This window comes from Pristiophorus japonicus, chromosome 13 (assembly GCF_044704955.1).
Source record: "Pristiophorus japonicus isolate sPriJap1 chromosome 13, sPriJap1.hap1, whole genome shotgun sequence".
NCBI classification, from domain to species: domain Eukaryota; kingdom Metazoa; phylum Chordata; class Chondrichthyes; family Pristiophoridae; genus Pristiophorus; species Pristiophorus japonicus.
The window spans coordinates 146,956,142-146,983,938 of record NC_091989.1 but is presented as its reverse complement, the minus strand read 5'-3'; the positions used below and the strand labels follow the sequence as shown (position 1 = coordinate 146,983,938).

Below are 27,797 nucleotides of genomic sequence, written 5' to 3'. Positions count from 1 at the left end.
TATGAAAAATAAAGAGCGAACTAGATGGTCGTTACGGTTATGGGCCAGATCCGAAACCGGAATGAAATTATAATGCGTTCCCAACATGATCGAGAACTGACCAGTACAAAGGATCAATTGCAAGCAGTTTGTGCACAGCTGCGACAGAAAAAGCTTGAACTTGAAAAGCTGGAAGCGGAAGTTAAAGATCTTAAAGGTGAAATTAAAGAATGGAAAAAATCATTAGGTCAAGAGACAGTAATAGGAAAAGGAAAATGTATTGATCAATTCCCAGGGTACCCATGTTTGGATAAATTAAAAGCGCAAACCCGAAGACACGACCGAGGAATAGATACGGTTTCTGAATCCTCCGACAATACAGTGTCGGAGGATGATGAAGAATTAGGGGTGCGCTTTGCCCCGTTTAAAAAAAGACGAGTTGTAGTCAAATCAGAAGAGACTGCGGATGAGGGCGGAACCAAAAAAACAAAGAGAAAGGTGCATGCGGAATACTTAGTTCATGCTCCGGTAGACCCAGAGAAAATTGATAAATGGTCCAAGGAATTGCCCAATCCAAAGAAAGGGGGAGTAAAAACGTGGGACCAATTGGACCGCTTAAGAAATATATATCAACTTCATCCCTGGGACGGAGTGCAAATTTTGACCATAATGGTGTCAAAAACACAGGGAAGAAAATTGCACGACAAGGTAGATGAAGCTTTGGGGCAGAATGAGCAAGAATTAGACGCAGGATGGGAGGCGATTAAACACTGGCTGCAAGCCTTCAGTCCAGCTAAGACAGACTGGGGAAAAATTGCAGCTTGCCAACAGAAAGGAACAAAGGAGGTCCTGGAGTATGACGAGCGGTTTAGATGCACGTGGCTAGAACATTCGGGTATGAATAATATGGATGAGGAAATGGATGAACAAGCGTTTGGACCCCTGAAAGCAGCTTTCGTGGCAGGTCTAAAGCCAGAACTGTCCAAAATGCTTAAGGTAGTGTTACCAGACTGGGAAGGTAGAGGAACTACCTTTGCAGCATTGGTGGATCGATGTAACCAATTAGATCGGGATATGGGAGCTAAAGTCCGAGCTGTACAGGCTATGGGATAGAAATCCCAGGATTCCGATAAACAGTCATTCGGAAAATTACCCGGAAAATGTCATTATTGTGGGAAAGAAGGTCACTGGGCCAAGACGTGCAGGGCAAAACAGAAAGGTCGTGGCTGGGGAAGAGGACGCAGCCAGGGATACAATTCAGCCAACAAACCAGGCTTGTCACAAGATAACGACCTCATAGAAGCATTTAAGCGACTGACAATACAACAACAGAAGGAGTTACTTGGGATAGCAAAAAACGATTAGAGCCCACCCTGGCCCACCTCCTCGCACTAATACAACAAAGGGGAGATGGGCTATATATAACTGTGAGGGTGGGCGATAAGGATGTGGACTGTCTTTTAGACACAGGGGCGGAATTAACATGCTTACCCCTAAAATATGGAGACTTTTTGCCGTTGGATGGTAGGGCACATACAGCCTATGGAGTTGGGGGCCATAAAATGGAAATTAAAAGGACAACACCGGTACTTATAGGGCTGGGTCCACATGAACTAACCACGCCGGTCTGGATAGGCCCAGTAGATCAACCTCTTTTGGGAATGGACGTTCTAATCCAAATAGATTCATCGTTGCATTTCGAGGATGGTCGGGTGACATGGTCAATTAGAACTTTGAAGAAAGAAGAATTGAAGGAACACCTGATATGGGCTAAAGATAAGAACGATTGTGGCCTACTCCAGATGGAGCCTGCGTCATTTACAGGGACCAAGCCTCCATGCACTAAACAGTATCTCATCAGTCCAACTGCCTTTGCGGGAATCTTACCGGTTATTCAGCAATTGGAGAAACAAGGGGTGCTTATTAAAACGCATAGCTCCTCCAATAGCCCCGTGTGGCCGGTACAGAAATCTAATGAGACTTGGCGTTTGACTGTCGATTATAGGAAAGCTAACCAGTGTATTGATCAAAAAGCTCCTTTGGTCGCAGATCCCTCCACCATTTTTAATGCCCTCAAACCGGAACATAAATATTTCTCGGTTATAGATATGGCCAACGGATTTTGGTCGGTGCCTCTGGCACCGGAGGTTCGACAGTGGTTTGCTTTCACTATCCAAGGACAACAGTATACTTGGACCCGGTTACCACAGGGTTTCCACAACAGCCCGACGGTATTCCACATGGCTTTACAAAGCCATTTGCGAGAATTACCTCCCCTGTCATCCACAGTCATACAGTATGTAGACGATATCCTGCTAGCTTCAAACACGGAAGAACAGCATGAACAAGATTTACGAGCTTTGCTGGATCACATTCGGCTGAAAGGATATAAAGCCAGCATCGACAAAGCACAAATCACCAAGAAGGAACACCATGGCCCCAGGCACTACCAGTAGTGCTATGTAGCATTAGGGCAACCCCGAACAGAACTACAGGTCTAAGCCCATTTGAAATTATAACAGGAAGACCCATGTCGCTGCCAGGAACTATCGATTTACGGAAAGCTGATGTTCACTTAATGAGTGACACTTTGTTATCATACTGTCAGAACTTAACCAATGCTATTAGTTCTGTTTCCCGACAGGTATCGGCAGCTTGGGGTAATCCACCCGAAGGAGGACACAACATCATCCCGGGAGTCTGGGTGTATGTGAAAAAGTTACATAAAGAACCTTTGGGTGCCAAGTGGGAGGGACCTTATCAAGTGTTATTGACCACCCAGGCAGCTGTTAAAGTCCAAGGAAAGAAAGCCTGGATCCACGCTTCAAACGTTAAACGAGCACCCGTAACGGAAGCTGAAATCTAATAAGGACAATTACTTTTCGTGAAAATGTATAAATTTACTGTAGTATTGATTGTAGGTATTCTAGGCATAGGCCTACTTCTTACTAGCCCACCTTCTGCACCAAAGGGGAATAGTAGGGTAGCAAGGGAATTACATGTAAATACCTTTTTATATATGTCATACATTTATGCCAAACAAGGTAACATTTCTAGTTGTTGGGTGTGTACGCATATTCCTATTCACTCAAAGGGAGGGATTCCCTTGATGCCAGTTCCCTTGAATATCTCGGAAATGGCTGAGTGGATAATTAATCAAAATAAAACAGGCAATGCGTTTCAGGATACGGAAAACTGGGCACGTAAATGGAAGTCAGCAGGTTACAATCTGACTACCTTTGAAGGGGGATACCAACCGTGGTACAATAATTCCAAACAGCTCCCATTTTTTGGTATCACTAATACAACGGGAATAGGAAGACCGGGGGAATCGGTCTGTCTGATTAGAAACATCAAAGGAGGCCAAATATGGGGTATAGTAACTGCTCCCGGAATTATAACATAATCAAGCCACGGAACCGTCCAAACTGGGCCGATGTGGGAATTTTTAACGTAACGGGGATTCTGAATAAAACAGATGGAAAAGCCTGGACAGGCCCCGGAGTGTTGCTGACAAAGAAACAGCTAACATTCATTGCATATAATGGCACCTATTGGGTGTGTGGCCACAAGGCCTACCCTTGGCTGCCCCAGAATTGGATGGGATCCTGCTATTTAGCCGACATTGTGCCTTATATGTATCATATAAAGTCACTGTCGGAACATTTACACCGTCCTAAGAGAGCTATCACAGAAACAGAGAGGTTCTTTGCCATTCTGATCCCCGGGTATGGGACCGCCAAACTGGCAAGGGAATCCATTAACATGGCATCCGTTGTGGAACGAGTAGTCAATGATACCTCAGAGGCCCTAGTTAAAATCAATGCAGAAATGGTAGCAATCCGCACAGTAGCCCTACAGAATAGACTGGCCCTTGATTACATCCTGGCTGAAAAGGGAGGTACTTGCGCCCTACTCGGAACTGAGTATTGCACATATATCCCAGATAGCTCCGAAGAAATTACCCACTTAGCGGAGCATATCCAAAAGGAGGTAGAAAAACTTAAGCAACCCCCATCATTCACTTTGTGGAATGGAGCCACTGAATGGGACTTCATTGGTAGAAGGTTTAATTCTATTTGTTGTAATTGTTTTACTTTTATATTGTTTGTTTATGTTGATTAAATGTTGTTGCGACCAGGCGGCTGTAGCTGTTGTCCCGCAGGTGAGACACCTTGCAGGTCCCAGCAGACCGTCTGTACGTGGCACAGGGGTATGTTATGCTTAAGGAAAGGTGGTTTACTGGTTGAATTAAGATATTGATTTGGATTAAATTGGAATAAGGTTAATTAACCTACTAAAACCAGACTTCCATTGTGGCCACGATGGAACTCGGGTTGGTGTAAATTTGTGTGGAAGCTACTAGTCCGGACATGTGGCGAAACACATCAACAAATTTTAGAAGGAAACTCTATTAACATGTATGAAATTATTTTGTAGAATGTTTAACCAGTGATACCTGATGTTTTATGATTCAGTTTGTGAAAGAATCAAAGGGGGGGATTGATAGAGAATTCAAACAGGCTGCATTTAGACAGGCTGTGAAAATTCACAGACAACAAGTTAGAGATGCTACATACATTTCAGCCACATTGCGTTAAGTCATCAATCAACTTGACATTTTCGGACCTTGGGTAGTGAGCCAATAAGGTCAAAGAAGGCGAGTTCTTTTCTGTAAATTGAACCCGGTATAAAATACAGCCATTTTGACCATGTGTCTCAGTAAGATAAAGAAACTGGCAATCAGCCAGCAGCTTGTTACGCTCTGCCAAGATTAAAAAGTTAAAACTACCATTGGAGTTCGTATTTCATTGGAAATTAAGAGATCTAACAAGACTCTAGCATTTTCCCTACTACTGATGTTAGACTAACCGGTCTGTAGTTCCCAGTTTTCTCTCTCCCTCCTTTTTTAAATAGTGGGGTTACATTTGCCACCCTCCAATCTGCAGGAACTGTTCCATAATCTATAGAATTTTGGAAGATGACAACCAATGCATCTACTATTTCCATAGCTACCTCTTTCAGAACTCCTCCCAGTCGCAATGCGGAAGGACATGATCTTCACCACGTGGCAGATACGAGAAATGCAGGGAACAGCACCAACCCTTGTACATGGCCTTCTTTGACCTCACAAAAGCCTTCAACACCGTCAACCATGAGGGATTATGGAGCGTCCTCCTCAGATTCGGCTGCAATCAAAGCTTTGTCAACATTCTCCACCTGTTCCACGATGACATGCAAGCCGTGATGCTAACCAACAGATCCACCACAGACCCATTCCACCTTCAAACCACGGTCAAGCAAGGCTGTCATCGCACCAACACTTTACTCGATCTTCTTTGCTGTAATGCTCCATCTCACACTCAGTAAGCTCCCCGCTGGAGTGGAGCTAAATTACAGGACAAACGAGAATCTGTTCAACCTCTGCCGCCTCCAGGCCAGATCAAAGGTCGTCCCATCCTCCGTCATCGAACTACAGAACGCAGACGCCGCCTGCGTTTGCACACACTTGGAGGCTGAACTCCAAGCCATCGTCAACACCTTCACCGAGGCGTACGAGAACATGGGCCGTACACTAAACATCCAAAAGACAAAGGTCCTCTACCAACCTGATTCCGCCACACAGCACTGCCCCCCCGGTTATCAAAATCCACGATGAGGCTTTGGACAACGTGGACTATTTTCCATACCTCGGGAGCCTACTGTCAACAAGGGCAGACATCGACTAAGAGGTCCAACACTGCCTTCAGTGTACCAGTGCAGCCTTCAGTCGCCTGAGGAACAGAGTGTTTGAAGACCAGGAGCTCAAACCCAGCACCAAGCTCATGGTCTACAGAGCAGTGGTGATACCCGCCCTTCTACATGGCTCAGTGACATAGCCTATGTACAGCAGGCACCTCAAAACACTGGAGAAGTACCACCAACGCTGCCTCCGCAAGATTCTACAAATCCATTGGCAAGATAGGTGCACCAACGTCAGTGTCCTCGCTGAGGCCAACATCCCCAGCATTGAAGCACTGACCAAATGCGATCAGCTCTGCTGGACGGACCACATCGTCCACTTGCCTGACACGAGACTCCCAAAACAAGTGCTCTACTCAGAGCTACGACACGGCAAGCGAGCCACAGGTGGGCAGAGGAAACACTTCAAGGACACCCTCAAAGCCTCCTTGAAAAAATGGAACATCCCCAGTTGTTATATATGTGGACGTATTTACTCTGTACAGCCACCAGAGGGCTCATCCCCTGGAGTCCCAGGGGATCCCATAATCCCTTGGGAGCACAGGTATTTAAGGAGGCTTCACAGGTTGGAGGCGCACTCTGGAGATCTGCACTTTACTTTGAGCTCACAGTGTTTAGTCTGACTCTTTCTCCATACACAACAACTGGCGACGAGATACAGATAGCAAACCCAAAGATGCAGAGAACAGTGGGCATCCTAGAGAAATTTTCTGAGGGAGATGATTGGGAAACTTTTGTGGAGCAATTTGACCAATACTTCGTGGCCAATGAGCTAGATGGGGAGGATCGCCCTTCATGGGGAATGAAGGGCGATCCTCCTCACCATCGGTGGGGCATCAACGTATGCCCTCATGAAGAATCTGCTCACTCCAGCGAAACCCATGGAGAAATCGTACGACGATTTGTGCACACTGGTCCGAGAGCATTTGAACCCGAAGGCAAGCAGTCTGATGGCGAGGTACCAGTTCTACACCTACAAAAGATCTGAAGGCCAGGAAGTGGCGAGTTATATCGCCGAGCTAAGACGCCTTGCAGGACATTGTGAATTTGAAGGACATTTGGAGCACATGCTCAGAGACTTTTTCGTACTTGGCATTGGCCACAAAACCATACTTCGCAAACTTTTGACTGTCGAGACCCCAACCTTGAGTAAGGCCATAGCGACAGCCCAGGCGTTCATTGCCACCAGTGACGATACGAAGCCAATCTCTCAGCACACAAGTGCTGCTACAACAAAGTGATGTTGTTTTCGAATCGTAATGTACAGGGCAGGTCACACATACCTGCAGCTGCACGTCCGCAGATGACTCAGAGTTCACCATCAAGGGTGATGAATGCAAGGCCATTAATACCTGGTTGGCGCTACGGAGGTGATCATCGTTTCCATTCATGCCGATTCAAAGAATACGTTTGCAAGGGCTGTGGAACAATGGGACACCTCCAATAAGTGTGCAGGCGAGCTGCTAAGCCTGTTAAACCTGCAAATCACCATGTTGCAGAAGAGGATAGATCCACGGAGGATCACGACGAACCAGAGCCTCAGGCAGAGGAGGCAGATGTACATGGGGTGCACACATTCACCATAAATTGTCCCCCGATAATGCTGAATGTTGAACTAAATGGACTCCAGGTGTCACTGGCGCTGGACACGGGCGCGAGCCAATCCATCATGGGAAAAAAGACTTTTGAAAGGTTGTGGTGTGTGATATATTCACAGAGCACAAGCACACACAGCTTCCAACATGGCAGGCAGCTCTCTCGGAAGCCTCCGGAAATCTGCCTGGTTCTGTTTATTAACCCTGCACTTGCAGTACACAATATGTCCACATCCACTGTGGAGCTACAAACATTACAAGCTTACAGACATTACACTTTTCCCTCCTTAATGAAGAAGCCATCATAACAAACATCATACATAACTTTCATGTTTATACATAACACAGGATATAAACTTATTTTTCTTTTCCATATTTACAAATTTAACTTTATCATTTGTTTTCTGTTTCGAAGAGGATACCTTCGCTCTCGAACAGAACCTTCCAAACATGGTGTCGATTTCACACTCATTCAAGGCTCATCCTGAGGAACGTTTTCCTCCACGGAATTTCCTTGATTTTCATTTGAACTCACTCTAACTTCAGGCTCTTTGTTTTCCTGACTCGGACTCAGACTTTCATTCTGATTCTCTCCTGGATTTGTTTCCAGTACATTGGATTTAGGATTTGCTGCTGGTATATCAAAACTATCTGATGAGTCAGAAATAATTGAATCATTCCTACGAATGAAGAATGGATGTGTATCTTTGTCTGTTACCTGGTTTGGCCATCCATTTGCAATATACTCATACACCTTTGACATCACTGGGTCACGTTTGGTTGCTCTACCAATCTCTTCAGTTGTGATTGGCAGTTCATCAATGTATGAAAAATAAAACACTTCTTCCCTATCGGGTGTAACTTGTGATGGGGAAGGCAATCTAGACATTGCATCAGCATTACTGTGATCAGCTGATCGTCTGTATTCAATATCATATGTATATGCTGACAAAATCAAAGCTCATCTCTGCATTCGGGCTGCAGCTAATGTTGGAACTGGGGACTTTGGATGGAGGATTGCTGTTAGGGGCTTATTGTCCGTAACGACGGTGAACTTACGACCATACAAGTATTTGTGAAACTTCTTGACCCCAAAAATTAATGCCAAAGCTTTCCTTTCAATTTGTGCATAATTACTCTCACTGGCACTGAGAGGGCGTGAAGCAAAAGCAATTGGTCTCTCCTCCCCACTACTTAATACATGAGAGATTACTGCCCCAACTCCATATGAAGAGGCATCACATACTAGCTTAATCGCCTTAGATATGTCATAATGAACTAACATGGTGCTCTCTACCAATTTGCTTTTACACTCCTTGAATGCTGTATCGCATTCTTTTAACGACTTCCAATGGACCTGTTTTTTCAAAAGTTCTTTCAGTGAATGTAATACTGTAGCCAAATTTGGTAGGAACATCCCATAATTCAAAAGACCCAAGAATGAACGAAGTTCAGTGACATTCCTGATCGCATCCAATTTTTCCATGGTTGGATGTAAACCATCTTTGTTTACTCTTTACCCTAAGTACTCCACTGAGTTTTTAAATAACACACTTACGAGCAGACACTCGTACTCTGTGCTTCTCTAGCCGTTTGAGGACTTCATTCAATATGTTATTATGAATTTGCCTATTTGGTGCTGAAATTAGTATGTCACCCAAACAACATACTACCCCTTCAATACCTTGCAAAATCTGGTTCATTACCCCTTGGAATATGGCAGGGACGGAAAACACTCCAAACGGTAGCCTGTTAAGTTGATATAGGCCTAGATGAGTATTTATAGTCAAACATGACTTGGACTCCTCATCTAGTTCAAGCTGTAAGTAGGCATTCGTAAGATCCAGTTTTGAGATCTGACCACCTGTCAGTGTTGTGAACAATTCTTCTATATTCGGCAATGTATTGGGGACATGACCCTCCAGAACCTGGTTTACGGTGACTTTATAATCACCACACAATCTTACCTTACCATCAGACTTAGGTTCAACAATGGGTGTAGCCCAATTACATCGATCTATCTTACAAATAATGTTCTCAGTCTCTAGTCTTTTGAGTTCTTGCTCAACTTTCTCCTCGAGTGCATATGGTACGGAACGTGGCTTGTAGTAAACCGATCTAGTGTCCTTCTGTACCCTGACACTCGCCTTGAGGCCTTGGATCGGACTGCCCGTTTCGCAGAACACCTTTGGATACTTCTTGATAACCTCATCCGTTGATGAAAATCTCGCTTCCACACAGAAAATCTTATGCCAATCCAGCTTCAGTAAGCTCAACCAATTTCTTCCTAGTAAGGCCGGCTTGTCTCCTTTCACTACTATTAGAGGCAAGTTCTGAAATTGATCTTTATATTTCACCGGTACGGTGATACGACCTACCACAGGATTTTCTCTGCCGAGTAGCCTCGCAGCTCTATCTTGGATTTCTCCAGTTGTAAATCATGCAATCTGTCGCAGTACAGTGACTCCGATACTACACTCACGGATGCACCCGTGTCAATTTCCATTAGTATCTTGAATCCCACAACATCTATGTGGATTTTGATGCTTTCCGAATCGCTGTCCGTTAACCTCGTGCTCCTGATGACGTGTAACTCTAACATCTCCTCGTCCTGTTGTTGTTCTTCCATGCTATGTAGTCTCTTGGGATTTCTACTCATAGCTTTGAACGCTGGACTCATAGCTTTAAAAGCCCTTCAGTCGGTATGCCTTCGCAAGCTGCCCAGTCTTCCTGCAGAAGAAACACTGCCTTCACGTATGGACAACTTTGAGCAATGTGTTGTCCCAGGCACCTATAGCACGACTTCGACGCTCTGGTAGAATTTCCAGTTTCTGAGACTTTGGGCCCCCACCGTCTTTTACTTTGAACCTGCAGGTGATTCATCTTGGTTAATTCTCGGGAATATTGTTCGGCCATGCCCATTGACCTCACTGTCTGACAAGCAATCTCAAAAGTCAAGTCATCCGTCATCAATAACTTCCTTCTGATCGCATCATTTTTCACCCCACAAACAAAACGATCCCGTAATGCTCAGTTTTGAAAGTTTCCAAAATTACAGTGCATCGATAGCTTTTTTAATGCTACGATGTAATCACTAATACTTTCATCAGCCTTTTGATTCCGAATCCCTAAACGATAGCTTTCAGCAATTTCTAACGGTTTGGGGTTATAGTGCTGCTCCAGCTTTGTTAAAGTCTAATTTAAGCGTTGTGTCCTTTGGCTCGTCAGGCACAAGCAGATTTACAAGAGTGTCATATAATGCCGGACCTGCCTCTGATAAAAAGATCGCTCTCTTACATTCCAACACAGCCCGGTTCTGGACTGCATTGTCTGGAACTTCGATTATGTTATTTGCAGTGAAATACATTTCTAGCCGATCCACATACGCTTTAAAAAGTTCCCGGTGTCTATATTCCCCCAAATGTCTGATTACACCTGCCATTTTAATCTCTAGCTGTTCACACCGTGTGCTGTATTTTACCTCGGATTTTGTTGCTTTTTTCCAAAGACAGAAACTTCCAAAGGCTCTCTGTTGGCTGGCTGAATCCTTCACCAACAAAATTTAAGCTTTAAATCATCTGAAAAATCCCATCTCAATCGCCAAATGTGATATATTCACAGAGTACAAGCACACAGAGCTTCCAACATGGCAGGCAGCTCTCTCGGAAGACTCCGGAAATCTGCCTGGTTCTATTTATTATTAACCCTGCACTTGCAGTACACAATACATCCACATCCACAGTGTGGAGCTACAAACATTACAAGCTTACAGACATTACATGGTGCAACAAGGCATCAAGGCCAGTCTTAATTCCAGTTCTTACACGAAAGAACTGATTCCTGTAATCGGCAGTGCTACCATAAAGGTCTCCTATGATGGAGCAGTGCACAAGCTACCACTCTGGGTGGTACCGGGCGATGGTCCTACGCTGCTCGGCAGGAGCTGGCTGGGAAAGATACGCTGGAACTGGGACGACGTCCGAGCGCTATCGTCCGCTGACGACACTCCTTGTGCCCAGGTCTTAAACAAATTTCCTTCGCTGTTCGAACCAGGCATCGGGAAATTCCAAGGAGCAAAAATGCAGATCCACTTAATTCCTGGGGCGTGACCCATCCATCACAAGGCGAGAGCAGTACTGTACATGATGAGAGAAAGGGTAGACATCGAGCTAGACCGGCTGCAAAGAGAGGGCATCATTTCACCGATCGAGTTCAGCGAGTGGGCCAGTCCTATTGTCCCAGTCCTCAAGGGAGACGGCACCATCAGAATCTGTGGCGATTGCAAAGTAACTAGCAATCGTTTCTCCCTGCAGGACCAATACCCACTACCAAAGGCCGACGACCTCTTTGCAATGCTGACGGGAGGAAAGACGTTCACGAAGCTGGATCTGATTTCAGCCTACATGATGCAGGAACTGGAGGAATCATCGAAGGCTCTCACCTGCATCAACACGCACAAGGGTCTTTTTGTTTATAACAGATGCCCGTTTGGAATCCGATCAGCGGCGGCGATATTCCAGAGAAACATGGAAAGTTTACTGAAGTCGGTCCTGCACACCGTGGTCTTCCAGGACGACATCTTGGTTACAGGTCGGAACATAGTTGAGCACCTGCAGAACCTGGAGGAGGTTCCTAGTCGACTCAACCGCATGGGGCTCAGGTTAAAACGCTCGAAGTGCGTTTTCCTGGCGCCTGAAGTGGAGTTCTTTGGAAGGAGGATTGCGGCGGACGGCATCAGGCCCACCAACGCGAAGAAGGAGGCAATCGAGAACACGCGGAGGCCACAGAACGCGATGGAGCTGCGGTCGTTTCTGGGACTCTTGAACTACTTTGGTAACTTCTTACCGGGTCTCAGCACACTGCTAGAACCACTACACGTCTTACTACGAAAAGGGGGCGAATAGGTTTGGGGCAAAAGCCAAGAAAATGCTTTTGTAAAAGCGAGAAAATTGTTATGCTCAAACAAATTGCTTGTGTTGTATGATCCATGTAAGCATTTGGCACTAGCATATGATGCGTCGTCATATGGCGTCGGGTGTGTACTGCAACAAGCTAATGATTTTGGGAAACTGCAACCGGTTGCTTATGCATCCAGGAGTCTGTCTAAGGCTGAGGGAGCCTACAGCACGATTGAAAAAGAAGCATTAGCGTGTGTCTATGGGGCAAAGAAAATGCATCAATACTGTTTGGGCTAAAATTTGAATTGGAAACTGACCATAAGCCACTTATTATCCCTGTTTTCCGAGAGTAAAGGGATAAATACCAACGCTTCGCCCCGCATCCAGAGATGGGCGCTCACGTTGTCCACATACAACTACGCCATCCGCAACAGGCCAGGCACAGAAAACTGCGCCGATGCTCTCAGTAGGCTGCCATTGCCCACCATGGGGGTGGAAATGGCGCAGCTCGTAGATCTAACCATGGTTATGGAAGCATTTGAGAGTGAGCAATCACCCGTCACTGTCCGACAGATCAAAACCTGGACAAGCCAGGACCCCTTATTATCTCTAGTCAAAAGCTTTGTGCTTCATGGGAGCTGGTCCAGTGTCCCAGTGGAAATGCAGGAAGAGATAAAGCCATTCCAGCAGCGCAAAGATGAAATGTCTATACAGACAGACTGCCTGCTGTGGGACAATCGATTAGTGGTCTCCAAGAAGGGCAGAGACACCTTCATCAATGACCTCCACAGTACCCATGCAGGTATCGTAATGATGAAAGCGATAGCCAGATCCCACGCGTGGTGGCCTGGTATCGATGCGGACTTAAGAGTCCTGCATTCACAGATGTAATACATGCTCGCAATTAAGCAATGTACCCAGGGAGGCACCGCTAAGTTTATGGTCTTGGCTCTCCAAACCGTGGTCTAGGGTATATGTCGACTATGCAGGCCCGTTTTTGGGTAAAATGTTCCTTGTGGTTGTAGACGCGTACTCCAAGTGGATTGAATGAGAGATAATGTCCGCTGCCACTACTGAAAGCCTGCAGGCCATGTTTGCCACACACGGCTTACCCGATATCCTGATGAGCGACAACGGGCCATGTTTTACCAGTGTTGAGTTCAAAGAATTCATGACCCGTAACGGGATAAAACATGTCACATCTGCCCCGTCTAAACCAGCGTTCAATGGTCAGGCAGAGAGAGCAGTGCAAACCATCAAGCAAGGCTTGAAGAGAGTAACTGAAGGCTCACTGCAGACTCGCCTATCCAGAGTCCTGCTTAGCTACCGCACGAGACCCCACTCACTCATTGGGATCCCACCTGCTGAACTCCTCATGAAAAGAGCGTTTAAGACAAGGCTCTTGTTGGTTCACCCTGATCTACATGAACAGGTAGAGAGCAGGCAGCTTCAAAAAATGCATACCATGATTGAGCAAATGTGTCACGCGAGATTGAAATCAATGATCCTGTATTTGTATTAAATTATGGACAAGGTCCCAAGTGGCTTCCCGGCACTGTCATGGCCAAAGAGGGGAGCAGGGTGTTTCGGGTCAAACTTTCAAATGGACTCATTCACCGGAAACACTTGGACCAAATCAAACTCAGATTCACGGACTATCCTGAGCAACCCACCTTGAACCCTACCTTTTTTGATCCCCCAACATACACACCAGTGGCAAACGGCACCACGGTTGACCACGAAGCAGAACCCATCATCCACAGCAGTCCTGCAGGGCCCAACACACCAGGCAGCCCAGCGAGGGACTAACAAATGATTCAACAACACCAGCTTTCACACCAAGATGATCAACCAGGACAAGAAGGGCTCCAGATAGACTCACAGTGTAAATAGTTACATTATTGACTCTGGCGGGGACGGGGGATCGGGAGAGTGTTGTTATATATGTGGACTTGTATTTTATCTGTACAGCCACCAAAGGGCCCATCTCCTGGAGTCCCAAGGGATCCCATAATCCATTGGGAGCACAGGTATTTAAGGAGGCTTCACAGGTTGGAAAGGTTCTCTGGAGACCTACAATAAAAGACTAAAGTCACATTTTACTTTGAGCTCAGTATTCAGTCTGACTCTTTCTTCATACACAACACCACCGACACCTGGGAATCTCTGGCCAAGACCGCCCAAATTAAAGGAAAAGCATCCAGAAAGGCACTGAACACTTCGAGTCTCTTCGCCGAGAGCAAGCTGAAGCCAAGCGCCGACAGCGGAAGTAGCGCATGGCAACCCAGGCACCCCACCCACCTGTTCTTCCAACCACCGTACGCCCCACCTGTGACAGAGACTGTAGATCCCGCATTGGACTCTTCAGTCACCTGAGAACTCATTTCTAGTATGGAAGTAAGTCATCCTCGACTCCGAGGCACTGTTTATGATGATGATAATGATCAAAACATCACAGGAGTAGATAACACAAAAGCAAAAATACTGCGGATGCTGGAATCTGGAATAAAAACAGAAAATGCTAGAAATCTCAGGAGGTCAGGCAGCATCTGTGGAGAGGAAGCAGAGTTAACGTTTCGGGTCAATGACCTTTCGTCAGAACTGGAGTGTGTTCGGAAAGAACAAGCACTGAAAGAGGGAGGGGAAGAAAGTACAAAAGGGAAGATCACAGACCTACCCTTTTGTTCTTTCTTCCCCTCTCCCTTTCAGAGCTTGTTAAGAATATGTTCTTTTCGAACACTCTCCAGTTCTGATGAAGGATCATCGACCCAAAACATTAACTCTGCTTTCTCTCCACAGATGCTGCCCGACCTGCTGAGATTTCCAGCATTTTCTGTTCTTATATGGAGTAGATAATTTGTTTTGCAAATAATAACTTGTAATTTAGTCGAAAATTCTGTTGGTCTCTGTGATATTACATCGGCTCAAAACAAAACTGAAAACAAATCAAATCTATCCACTCTTAAATAATGCACAGCACTATTGCTATTTAGTTGAAAAATAACCATCCCACAGTATAATGTGGCAGCAAATAGGTACCAATAGGATCTGATTCAATAACAAAGGATAATGCTGAGGTGACATTTAACAAATACTGCCATAAATACACATACCTGAGATTCCGAATAGCAACAGTTCCAGCAATGCTCACTGTGATAACCAGAGCTAAAAGATACGAAGGGAAAATCAATGTGTGCATAAGTCTTTGGAAAGTATCATAAGGCAGCAGGCCAAATGCTTCTTCACACAGGTATAACTTAGCATCAAAATCCCTAAAGAGAAAGAGAAAAAACATTATGCTTCTACTAAATATATTTTCAACTGTGCATACATGAGAACTTGAAGATCTCAATCTGGCATCATTTTATATATGTTGGACTAGTAACTTCAATCTTACATAATTGCTAGTTATTATTAAGAGTTCTGCATTACTAGATTCAGTCGATCGTAGAGGTATATTTCAATATTATTCATTCTGAATTTGGACTTCTAACATCAAACCCTGTTTGCACAAGCACATAAGATTTTGTGGATTCATCTCTGCAGACAATGCCTATAATAGTTTTTAGTTTCACTTCAACTGACATGATGCTTTATTTGGGAAAAGACAATACTTCACATCAAGGATAAAAATACAAGCTGATTGGCCAAATTAATTGTGCCAGCAGCCACTTTAAATGAAGTACAAAATATAAAAAGCCGGATAGCCTGGTGGTAAAGAATAGAGTACTAGAGCCCAGTCTTTAGTTGCTCACAAGCTTTTATTCATAGACACACCCATTACATACTGTGCACCCCCCAACCGCCCACCCCCACAACAATTTTAATTTCCAGTTTCACACTTAAACTTCCCTTTCATTGCCATAAATAAAGAGGAATTTGGGGATGTGCTCCTTTACAACAAGAAAGTTAAATCAGAACTTTCAAATTAGCCTGTGACATGTGACCTTACTCATGCCACCCTGTACCCTCCCCTGCTGCTAACCATTCGTCTGTTGCTTTGGATTTCCAGATGAGGAGTCGCATGCGCCAAATCCTTCAACGGAAGCCTCCACCTCGGGCCGTCATGTGTGTGTGTGGGGGGGGGGGGGAGGGCAGGGGAGGAGGAGGATGAGGGCAAGGACAAGGAACTTGGAGGAGAGGAGCAGACAGAGCAGCCTACTTGGGCTGGGGGGGGCAGGCTGATGCACTCAACTCCTCTTTTTCCTCCGGACAGCACCAGCGATGGGGGCGGGGGGGGTAAAGGAAAGGAAAGAGCCGGAGGTAAAAGACTTTCGGGGCAGGGGTTGTTGATTTGTTGTTGTTCTGGTATTGATTTGTTGTTGTTATTTTATAAAAGTTTAAAAGGTATTTAAGTTTCAAAATTATGTTTAACAAGTTTCCAATGCTTATTAAATTATTTTGTTTACTGTAACCATTCCTGTGTAGTGTCTCATTTGCAGAATAAGAGGGGGAATAGTCAGCGTGGTGGGATAGAATGGCCAGACAATGGTCAAATGTGCCGTTCACTCTTTATGCAAAGCGTTGAATTATGAGCTGCTGATGTAAGGCTCTTGCAGTGGCGAAAGCTGCACGAGGCCTCCTCTGTGGTGGGGGTGGTGGCATGGGTTCCTCACCAGGCCCCCCCTCCCCTCTCTCCTGAGGTGGTCTTGCAGTCTCCATTGGCAAATCCTGTCCACTCATGATGGCTACGTTGTGTAGCATGCAGCACACCACAATGAACTCAGAGACCTGCCAAGGGGAATATTGCAGGCAGCCTCCAGAGTGGTCCAGGCATCGGAAGCGCTGCTGCTTCAGCACTCCAATTGTCTACTTGACAATGTTGCGTGTGGCTATATGGCGCTCATTGTAGCGATGCTCGGCTTCTGTCTGAGGGTTCCAGAGGGGGGTCATGAGCCAGGTGGCAAGGCCGTAACCATTGTCTCCCAGCATCCAGCTCTGGCCTTGTGGATGACACTTGAACAGGTATGAGACACTGCTCTCACGAAAGATGAAAGCATCATGGATGCTCCCTGGAAACTGGGCATTTACTGCCATGATGCGCTGAGTATGGTTGCAAACGATCTGTATGTTCATGGAGTGGAATCTCTTTTGGTTTCGGTAAACCTCTGAATTGAGTAAAGGTGCTCGCAGGGCGATGTGCGAACAGTCAATGGCACTCTGAACCTTGGGGAAGCCAGCAATTCATCCAAAATCTACAGCCCTCTCATTCTGTGCCTCCTAGGTCATTGGGAAGTTTATGACGTCTATCCTGCGTGTGTACAGCGCAGTAGTCTCCTGGCGAATGCAGCAATGTATAGCGTACTGCGAGATGGACCATATGTCCCCTGCTGATGCCTGAAAGGAGCCGGAGGCATAGAAGGCAAGTGCCGCAGTCACCTTCACCTCAATGGGCAGTGCAGTCCTGTTACCATTGGTAGGCTGTACGTCTGCCTTTATGAGCTGCCATATCTCTGCGACCACCTCTTTTCAGAAGCGTAGCCTTCTAATGCACTGTGTCTCAGAGAGCTGCAGGTATGAGCGCTGTTGCCTGTAAACTCGTGGGGGGTAAGGCCTCCTCCCCATACGTCTGCGACCTTTTCGATTACACTCAAAATGCTCATCAATAAGCCTTCTTTCAGCTTGACACTGTATAATTACACCAGCCAGGAATAATGGCCGACATAGTACAGACCCCATTTTTTAAAAATGTCCTTAAATATTCTTTAAAACGAACTATAGGCCCGGAAATTCCATCCTCCCCAGGCCCGTACAGAGTGTGTACGGACCCGGGAAGGCATTGCAAAAGCCTGTTTTCAGCGCATTTCATGCGCATGCGCTGAAAACCAGCTTTTCCGATCTGTCAAGCTCCAGCTTGACAGATCATCAGCATATCGAGAGCGAGGATATTTGCATGGACAAGATTGTGGTGCTTACCCATATCTTGCCCAGCAAATGTCTTCAAAACTCTTGCGCCTGATAAAAGCAGGAGCATAGCCTACTTTTTACAGGCATAAAAATTTTAACACACACTTAAAACATAAAAAATAAAATTTAAAAACACATTTCATTTTTAAAAACCGTGCCCACTACATAAGTTATTTAAAACCATAATTTAAAAAAAAACTCGGAATTTTTTTATCTCCAAGATATTTATTAACTTTAATTTCAATTAATTTTAATTATGTGAGGTGTGCTTTTTATTTTTTTTTATTTGGTGTTACTGTGTTTTTTTTCAATTAATAGCAATGAAAGCTCGTAGATATGGAGTTCTCATTGTTATTAATTGAGAATACTTTACCTGATTGGTTGAGCAGTGACATGTGACTGCATCTTGTGTGTGGGAACCTGGAGGACGGGAGCATACTTCGCACCCGCGGGAAGGGAAGGCCTCCCCACTGGAATTCTACGCTCCTCCGGGACCACCAGGTACTTTCGGAAAAATTCTCCGGTCGGAGGCGTTCGTCCGAAAGAATTTCAGAACCATAAACTCACATAAAACTTCACTGTGTAAAACACAAGCTTCTTCTCCAAATCCTTTTATGCACTGAACTTCTGATCCGTTTTCAAGATAGCGCCATTAGTGGCGGGTGTGCCCTGGGTTCGGCTGTTTCTGGCGGGTTCCCGGGCGGACGGTAAATCAGGCGATATCGCCGAATTTTCCACCTGGGGTGATAGCGCAGCATTGCATGCCGATTGACGGCATCCAAACGGTGAAAACACTGGGCAGGCGCTAAGTCTTAGCACCGCCACAAAACCACTGCGGAAATTTCTGCCCAGGCACAAAATGTTAAGACACTCATTTAGCGCCAAAAAAAGGTGGTGAAAAACCGACTGCAAACCTGTCGAAAATGTGTCCGAAAGGTTAATGGGGGATCTAATGGAGGTTGTCAAAATTATGAAAGGTTTGAGGAGAGTGAAAGATTGTTACTATGACTGGCAAATTGGTAAAGATTATCACAAGAAGAAAAATAAATAAATTTTACCTTGTTGCTCCAAATCCAAACTTCGCTTTAAGGAATTTAAAAATATGTTCATCGGATTCTAGTCCTAGAATTCTCTGCAACAAAAAGGAACACATTGATGAGATCACATCAGCAATTTATAGTTCTACCATTAAATTGCTTCCATTCAGTACTGTTTCTGTGAGTAGTTACTCATTCATGAGTTACTAAGCAAGATCTCTTGGGATACAAATAAGTAATGAGAAGCCCTTAAGAATTAAAAGGAAAATAATAATAAATATAACACAACCAATATTTGTGTTGACCAAAGTTATACATGCTTTTGAAATTGTGAATTCATAGAACATGTTACTGATTGTTAGAAATTCATTTTGCACAAGAAAAGTTTAAGCTCCTGACAACATTTGTTTGTCCCTGCAAAGATAGTTTTGATGTTTGTGAATGTGTTACTTATCAAATATTTCTTCAGAAAACACGCAAAGTAAATATAGGCTCGAGTGGAGCATAAACATTGGCATGGACGTTGGCCGCACGGCTTGATTCTGTGCTATATATCCGATGTAAAAATACTGCGAAGCCAGATGTTCTTATTTCCCAGAACCACGATAGGGTTGCCCTTGTCCTCGCTTTTCACCCCACCAACCTGCACATTCAAGAGATTATCCTCTGCCATTTCTGCCACCTCCAGTGCGATCCCACCACCAAACACATCTTCCCAGCATTCCGAAGGGACCACACCCTCCACGACACCCTGGTCTACTCCTCAATCACCTCCCCTTCCCACGGCACCTTCCCGTGCAAGCGCAGGAGATGCAACACCCGCCATTTTTCTTCTCCCTTCCCACTGTCCAAGGCCCCAAATACTCCTTCCAGGTGAAACAGCGATTTACTTGTACTTCTTTCAATTTAGTATCATCATCACCCATCATAGGCAGTCCCTCAGAATCGAGGAAGACTTGCTTCCACTCTAAAAATGAGTTTTTAGGTGATTGAATAGTCCAATACGAGAATTCCAGTCTCTGTCACAAGTGGGAGGGACTGGTTTGCCGCACGCTTCTTCCGCTGCCTGTGCTTGGTTTCTGCATGCTCTCAGCGATGAGACTCGAGGTGCTCAGCACTCTCCCGGATGCACTTCCTCCACTTAGGATGGTCTTTGTCCAGGGACTCCCAGGTATCGGTGAGGATGTTGCGTTTTATCAAGGAGGCTTTAAAGGTGTCCTTGAAACGTTTCCTTTGCCCGTTGGGTTCGTTTGCCGTGAAGGAGTTTCGAATAGAGCGCTTGTTTTGGGAGTCTTGTGTCAGGCATGCGAACAATGTGGCCCGCCCAGCAGAGCTGGTCAGTGTTTCAACGCTGGGGATGTTGGCCTGGTCGAGGACTCTAACGTTGGTGTGTCTGTCCTCCCAAGGGATCTGCAGGATCTTGCAGAGACATCATTGGTGGTATTTCTCCAGCGATTTGAGGTGTATACTGTACACGATCCTAGTCTCTGAGCCATACAGGAGGACGGGAATCACTACAGCCCTGTAGACCATGAGCTTGGTGGCAGATTTGAGGGCCTGATCTTCGAACACTCTTTTCTTCAGGCGGCTGAAGACTGCACTGGCGCACTGGAGGCGGTGTTGAATCTCGTCGTCAATGTCTGCCTTTGTTAATAAAAGGCTCCCGAGGTATGGAAAGTGGTCCATGTTGTCCAGGGCCGTGCCGTGGATCTTGATGTTTGGGGGTGCAGTGCTATGCGGCGGGGACAGGCTGGTGGAGGACCTTTGTCTTGCGGATGTTTATTGTAAGGCCTATGCTTTCATACGCCTCAGTGAAGATGTTGACCATGACTTGGAGTTCAGCTTCTGAATGCGTGCAAGCGTCGTCTGCGTACTATAGTTCGATGACGCAGGTTGAACCGGGATCCACTGGTTCTGTAGTTTAGTTCCACTCCAGCGGGAAGCTTGTTGAGTGCAAGGTGAAGCATGGCAGCGAGGAACATTCAGAAAAGAGGGTTGGCGCAATGACGCAGCCCTGCTTAATCCCGGTCCGGATGTGGATTGGGTCTGTAATGGATCCGTTGGTAAGGATCACGGCCTACATGTCGTCGTGGCGCAGGCGGAGTATGCTGACAAACTTTTGGGGGCAGCCGAAATGGAGGAGGATGCTCCATAGTCCCTCGCGGATAACAGTATCAAAAGGCCTTTGTAAGGTCCAAGAAGGCCATGTACAAGGGTTGGTGCTGTTCCGTGCATTTTTCTTGCAGTTGTCACGCTGTAAAAATCATGTCCGTTGTACCCCCTAGGGGACGAAATCTGCATTGTGACTCCGGGAGAAGCTCCTCAGCCACAGGGAGAAGACGGTTGAGGAGGATTTTAGCGACGACTTTCCCATTGGTTGATAACAGGGAGATTCCTCTGTAATTGCCGCAGTCGGACTTTAGTATACTGCATTCGCTGCTCACAATGCAGTCTCCTCTACACCCGGGAGACAAAACGCAGATTGGATGACTGTTCAGTCCATTAAACATGACCCAGAGCTTCCACTCTCACCTCTCTATCCTCAGCCTCTTGCACTGTTCCACCCAAGCTCAATGTAAGCTCGAGAAACAGCACCTCATCTTTCAATTAGGAACTTTACAGCCTTCTGGACACAACATAGAGTTCAACAATTTTAGACCATAACCTCTGCTCCCTATTTTTTCACATGGCAACTGTTGATGATTCTGCCATTCCCATATAGACCTCTTCTAGACTCATCTTTTGTTTCTTTACTTGTCCCCATTAACATCTCCTTTTGCACTATTATACCTTTTGTCATTTAATCACTCCTGCCCATCACAAACCTTCCCTTTTGTTCTGTGCTCTCCTCCCCCTGCACTTGCTCAAAACTTTTTCCAGTTCTGATGAAAGGTCATTGACCTGAAATGTTAAGCTCTGTTTCTCTCTCCACAGATGCTTCCTGATCTGCTGAGTATTTCCAGCATTTTCTGTTTTTATTTCAGATTTCCAGCATCCGCAGTCATTTCCTTTTGTTCTTATTTAGGGTCCTTTATAGATCAAAATAAATTAGTGGAAGATACACATTACCAAAATACATTACAGCCTCATTGCATTCTTCTGTAGGCAACTCATTTTGGAGTTTCCTCAAAGTTTCACAAAAAAGACTTACAATAACTCTATTTACATACCTTACTTGTATTATTTATTAGGACTGTTAAGCTGAATACTACAGTTAGATGCAGCAATAGTTTCAAAACTCTTAGACCAAAAGTGCCAGATTTTAAATTCCTCTAAAACAAAAGAGAAAATGCCAAGATTAGATTCTTCATTTCCAAAAAATCATTATCAGCTAAGCAGGACAACCCAAAGATTTATTGGAAATATGACTATAAGTGTAACACTCAGAAAGAAAATCAAACTGCCGTAGCATTTTCTAAAATATTCAAATTTGCTTTTGTATAGTATTACATTGACAATTTTTGGAACAAATCCAAAATACTTTCATGAAGGTTCAATGGGCTAGAAAATGCGTGGCACCCCGTTTGGGGGCATAACTTTTGCGGGAGCGCAAAAGTATCGCTGAGCACTACACAATTCCATCGGATGTGAACTTGCGGTTTAGCGCTCCAGGAGGGAAGTGGAGAGTTAAATCAAGAGCGACCACTTCCCGTGGAGCGCTAAACGTAGAGGGGTGGCAGTGGCAGAGAGCTGCACAATGTCCTGTGCTGCGCTGCCGGGATCACAGGCTCCTTTCCTCCCTTAAAAGGGCCAATGCTGAGGTGATTTCAAGGTAAGGCTGGGAATGGTGGGCGACGGCACCTGTGATCCATGAGGAGCAGCCCCAAGCACTCTTGGAGAGTGTAGGGCTGCTCAATCACGGGATGGGAAAAATTGAAAAGAACAGCACACAGGGGTGAGAATAAAATTTTGGCCTAGCTGACATTCTATGTCTTTAATTACCGCTCCCCAAGCAACCGACCGACGTCACAACCCACCCCCCCTGCAGCTGCCGTTGTTGACGTCCGGTAATGCTGCAAGGGGAAAAGTGAATTTAAGATCCGGGGTGCTAACGGTGGGCTGTGCATCGGATGACTTCACAATCTCCAAGGTGCAGGAGCTCGAGGCGGCAAGGTTTAGTACTAGCGCTAACCGGCCATGCAAGTTCGCGGGTGTCGGTAACGTTGCCATGCCCAGTATGCCGTTGCGGGGGCGATAATGGGAGGCGCAATGGAGGCCAATTTTTCCCCCCAGTGTCCCTTAAAAAAAATAGGGGGCTGAAATTCAGCCTCCCGATAAGGCCTCTGGCAGCCTGAAAGCGGAAGCCACGGGGCAGATGCTCGCTAAATTCAGCTCAGGGCTTTTTGCTGCGGTGTGATGATCCGGCCCGCTACTGCAGATGCGTCTTGAAGATGTCATCAGTGCGCGCACCACAATGGAGCTGCCCCGGGAGGGAAATTCACCTGCCAAAGTCTCCTGACCGCCGCTTGGTGCCCCCGACAGCTTTATGTGTCAGGGCACTCCTTGTTGGTTGCGGGCGCGGCCGCCCTTAAAAGGGGAGGTGGCGCTGACGTCGACGCCATTTTTTTTTTTGCCAGCCGACTGCCAAATTGGCCCGACAATTATGCCTCCGGGTTCGAACAGACCGCCAACAGGCAGTGCGCACCCCCTCTTGGGTGCCAGACCGTTGGCCCAGCCGAAACCCTCGCTGGTGGCCTAGTGGACCTAACTAAAAAAGATGCATAGCTCGCAGTGGCCCTCCCCTTTAACTGAAGGGGAGAGATGTTGTGACACGCCAGCGCGATGATGTAATCGGCACGGCGCTGATGAGTGAGAGGGGGTGAAGTGAATTTAAGATCCGGGATGATAACGGCGCGCTGCGCGTCGGATGACTTCACAATCTCCAAGGTGCAGGAGCTCGAGGTGGTAAGGTTTAGCACCAGCGCTAACCTGCCATGCTTACCAGGCGTGGCAGAATTACTGACACCCGCGAACTTGCATGGCAGGTTAGCGCTGGTGCTAAACCTTACCGCCTCGAGCTCCTGCATCTTGGAGATTGTGAAGTCATCCGATGCGCAGCGCGCCGTTATCACTCCTGCCCCTACGTCCTTCCCCCACTTCTGACCCGCTAGTGATGGCCACTCCGCTCTGCTCCCATGATGAGGCCATTTCCTCCCTGCTTGAAAACAAGTTTGAGGAGCTGAATTTCTCTGGTTGCGATGGCCAGAAGACTTCAAAAACAGTAGTTCCGCGCCGTTTTGAGGGGAGGTGAATTTTGGCCCCTATATCTTCAACTAAGTAGTTTTGTCTGCTTTCCCGCCGCCTTGTGGAAAATCTACATTCTGTTTCCACTTGCACTCTCACTCACTCTAACTAGTTGAATAAAGGATGGAACACCCTAACAAGCTGCTGGTTAAGTGTTTTGATTTACTTTTAAGATGCTCAGTGACTGAGTAACAATAAGACTGATTGGTTATGCCTGTAACATTACAATCTTCACTGTAACCTCATGTTGATATAGAAGTTGGAACAATTATTTTCAGTCACTACTTGTCATTAGAATCAAAACAACCTAGAATATGATGGGGGAGAAATTGGTTGTGTACGCCCATTTTTTTAGGCGCTACGCTGTCTCCTAATAGTTAAAAATGGGGTCAGAGATGCGTGCACACACTTCTGATGGGAAGTGCGCCGGGCGCCATCTTGGTAAAGGGATTTTCACGCACGCACCTAATGACCGCCAGCAGCATGCAGAGCAGATTATGACAGCAGTGTGCAAAGCTTATTTGACACCATGCTGCCATTTTCAAAAGTCACACTCCAGCCTACATCCTCTCTTAACCTCACACAGCTGAACACTACAGTAAATAAAATGAAGAACCTCCCACCAGCACTATTTAAAGAGATCATGAAGTACTTACTGGTTAGTGGCTGAATTATTTCTTCTGGTTGCTGGTGCAATTGTATGTGTTTATGGGCTTTCCTATACTTGACTAAAGTTTGAATAGGCTTCAGGGAGTGGTCTGGCTGGTGCTCAAGTACTTTATTGTTGATTTAAAAGCTTGTGATGAAACAAGTTGCTTCCAGACATGGGTGGCCTGGTAGGGCTTCCTCTGGGAATTTATGCATGACTGAGAGAATGAAGAGAGACCACACAGAGCTGGACATACTGCAAGAGGGGAGGAGGAGGAGGGCTCTCAGCAGGACGGCATATCCGCAGAGGGTCTTTAGGGAGCAATTCTCTTACCTCAACTTCAGCGAAGACCAATGCTCAAGACACCTTCGCTTCACAACAGAGGTTGTGACTGAAATCTGTCAACTGCTGCACCCAAAACTGCAACCACAAAGTAGGGCAAGGACAGCAATGCCTGCGGCTGTCAAGGTGAGCATGGCTCTTAACTTTTATGCGATTGACTCTTTCCAGGCTGCTGCTGGAGATATAGTAACATCTAACAGTTTGCAGTGCACTGTTGTATAAGGGTGCTCACGGAGCCTCTCCAAGTGCTTCTAAGAGGTGCTTCCCCGGTGGCTGAAGCATGAGGTGGTGAAAACGCTGCTAACCTTCAATTGAAGAGACTGCAGATGGCCTTCGAGGGCTACCTCAAGCAGTTCTGGGCCTAGAAGGCCTGGTTTCAGACTGCACCATCTCAGCCTGGGCTGCAGCAGTCTGGGCTGGCTGACAGAGGCAACAGCAAGGGCACTGGTGGAGTGGCAGGGGTGGCAACAGCAATGCAGTCTTCCTGAGAGAGGACAGCAGATTCGTGCTCCATGGAGCCACTGCCACTCTCTCTCTCTCTCTCGAGGTGGCGCCTCAGCGATCTGTTGGGAGCACAGATTGATGGACCGCTGTGACACACTGGAAGCCCCTTTTAGTAGTGATATCCATCATCATTATCATAGGCAGTCCCTCGAATCGAGAATGACTTGCTTCCACGCCAAAAAATTCACAGGTGTTTCAATGAAGGACTGAATATTCCAGGTCCCGAACTGCATATTGAAGGGTGGAAGATGCCTATGCGTGGATTTTTTTAAACGTTTGGTGGCTGTTGCACACCAGCCACCACACGGGCTTGACAGAGCTAGGTCTTGGTCCAGTGGCAAGGATTAACCAAGACGATTGGAGATCAGCTCTGCTGCATGGACCTAGTGCGCATACATATCGCAGTGTGGGCTGGCCCATGCTGCCCCTGGGCCCTCGCCTCTTCTGGGCCCTGAACTCGTGCTTCTCCTGGGCCCCGATCACGCCGCTCTACAATCTCTCGCCGCTCCTCAATCTCTCGCCGCTCCTTCGCCCTGACCTCACTGCTTCTCTGCTGCTTACCGCCTCTCCTGCTGTACCTGCCCACACTCCAATCATTGACCTGGATCTTGGTGACATCCAATCCAGTCGCCCTCTTGACTGCCGTCACTCTCCTGCTCCAGCACGTGTTGCTCCCTGGAGTGATATGTCGCCACGCTGCTCCTACCGCTCCCCGGCCCGCTCAGGCTAGGAGCCACGCAGACCGCTTTGGCCAGGCCATTCCCTCCGCTCCCCAGCCCGCTCCAACGGCGCTCACAGTCTGCACAGCCCCCGGCCCATGAGCATTATCGGAGCAGGCCGGGGAGCGGAAGGAGCAGCGCGGCAGTCCGGCCCAGCAGGGTAAGGAAAAGCTATATGATGCCATACAATCATAGAAACTTACAGCACAGGAGGCCGCCATTCGGCACATTGTGCCTGTGCTGGCCCTTTGAAAGAGCAATTGTGCTTAGTTCCACATTTCCGTTTTTGTCTGAACCCTGAAAGTTGTTTATACTTAAGTACCTGTCCAGCTCTCTTAAAATTACTGATGGAATCAGCTTCCACCACCTTTTCAGTTAGAGGAGTTGTGATCCCAACCACTCGCTAAGTGAAAAAAATTCTCATCTCCCCACCAGATCTTTTGCCAATGATTTTGAAACTAAGACCTCTAGCTATTGATCCACTTGCCAGAGGGATTAATTGTTCTCTTTCTACTTTATCAAACCTCTAATTATCTTGAAAACCTCCAGCCTCAGCTGGAGTATTGTGGACTATTCAGGTCACCACGCTTCAGGAAAGGTGCAGGGGCCTTAGAAAGGGTATAGCGGAGGTTTACCAGGACGTTTCCAGGGATGAGGGACTTCTGTTATGAGGAGAGGTTGGAAAATTTCAGACCGTTCTCCTTGGAGCAGAGAAGGTTAAGAGGTGACCCAATAGAGGTTTTCAAGGTGAGGGAATGGTATCCAGGTCCATGATGGCAGCAGGCTGAGCTTGCAAGGTAGCAGTTTGAGCTTCCACTGTAGTATTCAGTCCTTTGATGGAAGCTGTTTGTGCTGCAATGGAAGCTGTGACATCGGCCATCAGATGTTACATCATGGTGGGTTCCACAGGTGTGTTGATGGAGGGGACCATGCATTCCATGTTGGAAAGAATAGGCTCCAAGCTCTGCACAAAGCCCTGTGCCAAATTGGTGCTCTTTGACATTGAGCACATGTTTTCTGGCAGGCCTTGCAGTGCACCAAGCATTTGGTTATGTACACCCATCAGCCTTCTTCTGCAGCCTGGCCCATCGAAGTCCTCATCTGACTCCTCTGCAGCAGAACTAGTGTGCGACCTCACCCTCCAGTGAGCCGGTACCTGTGCTATCCTTTCCCTGCACACT

General features: G+C 46.4%; 1 protein-coding gene across 2 annotated transcripts in view; it reads right to left on the bottom strand.

Moving 5' to 3' along the window:
• dpy19l3 (dpy-19 like C-mannosyltransferase 3) overlaps positions 1 to 27,797 on the bottom strand; it is a 171,592-nt gene that overhangs the window by 48,576 nt on the left and 95,219 nt on the right. For both annotated transcript variants that reach the window (XM_070898088.1, XM_070898087.1), the window contains exons 10-12: positions 22,329 to 22,430; positions 19,180 to 19,253; positions 15,328 to 15,486 (exon numbers count right to left, since the gene is read on the bottom strand). In XM_070898088.1, coding sequence (XP_070754189.1) covers positions 15,328 to 15,486; positions 19,180 to 19,253; positions 22,329 to 22,430 — 335 coding nt within the window. The remainder of the gene's footprint in view (positions 1 to 15,327; positions 15,487 to 19,179; positions 19,254 to 22,328; positions 22,431 to 27,797) is intronic.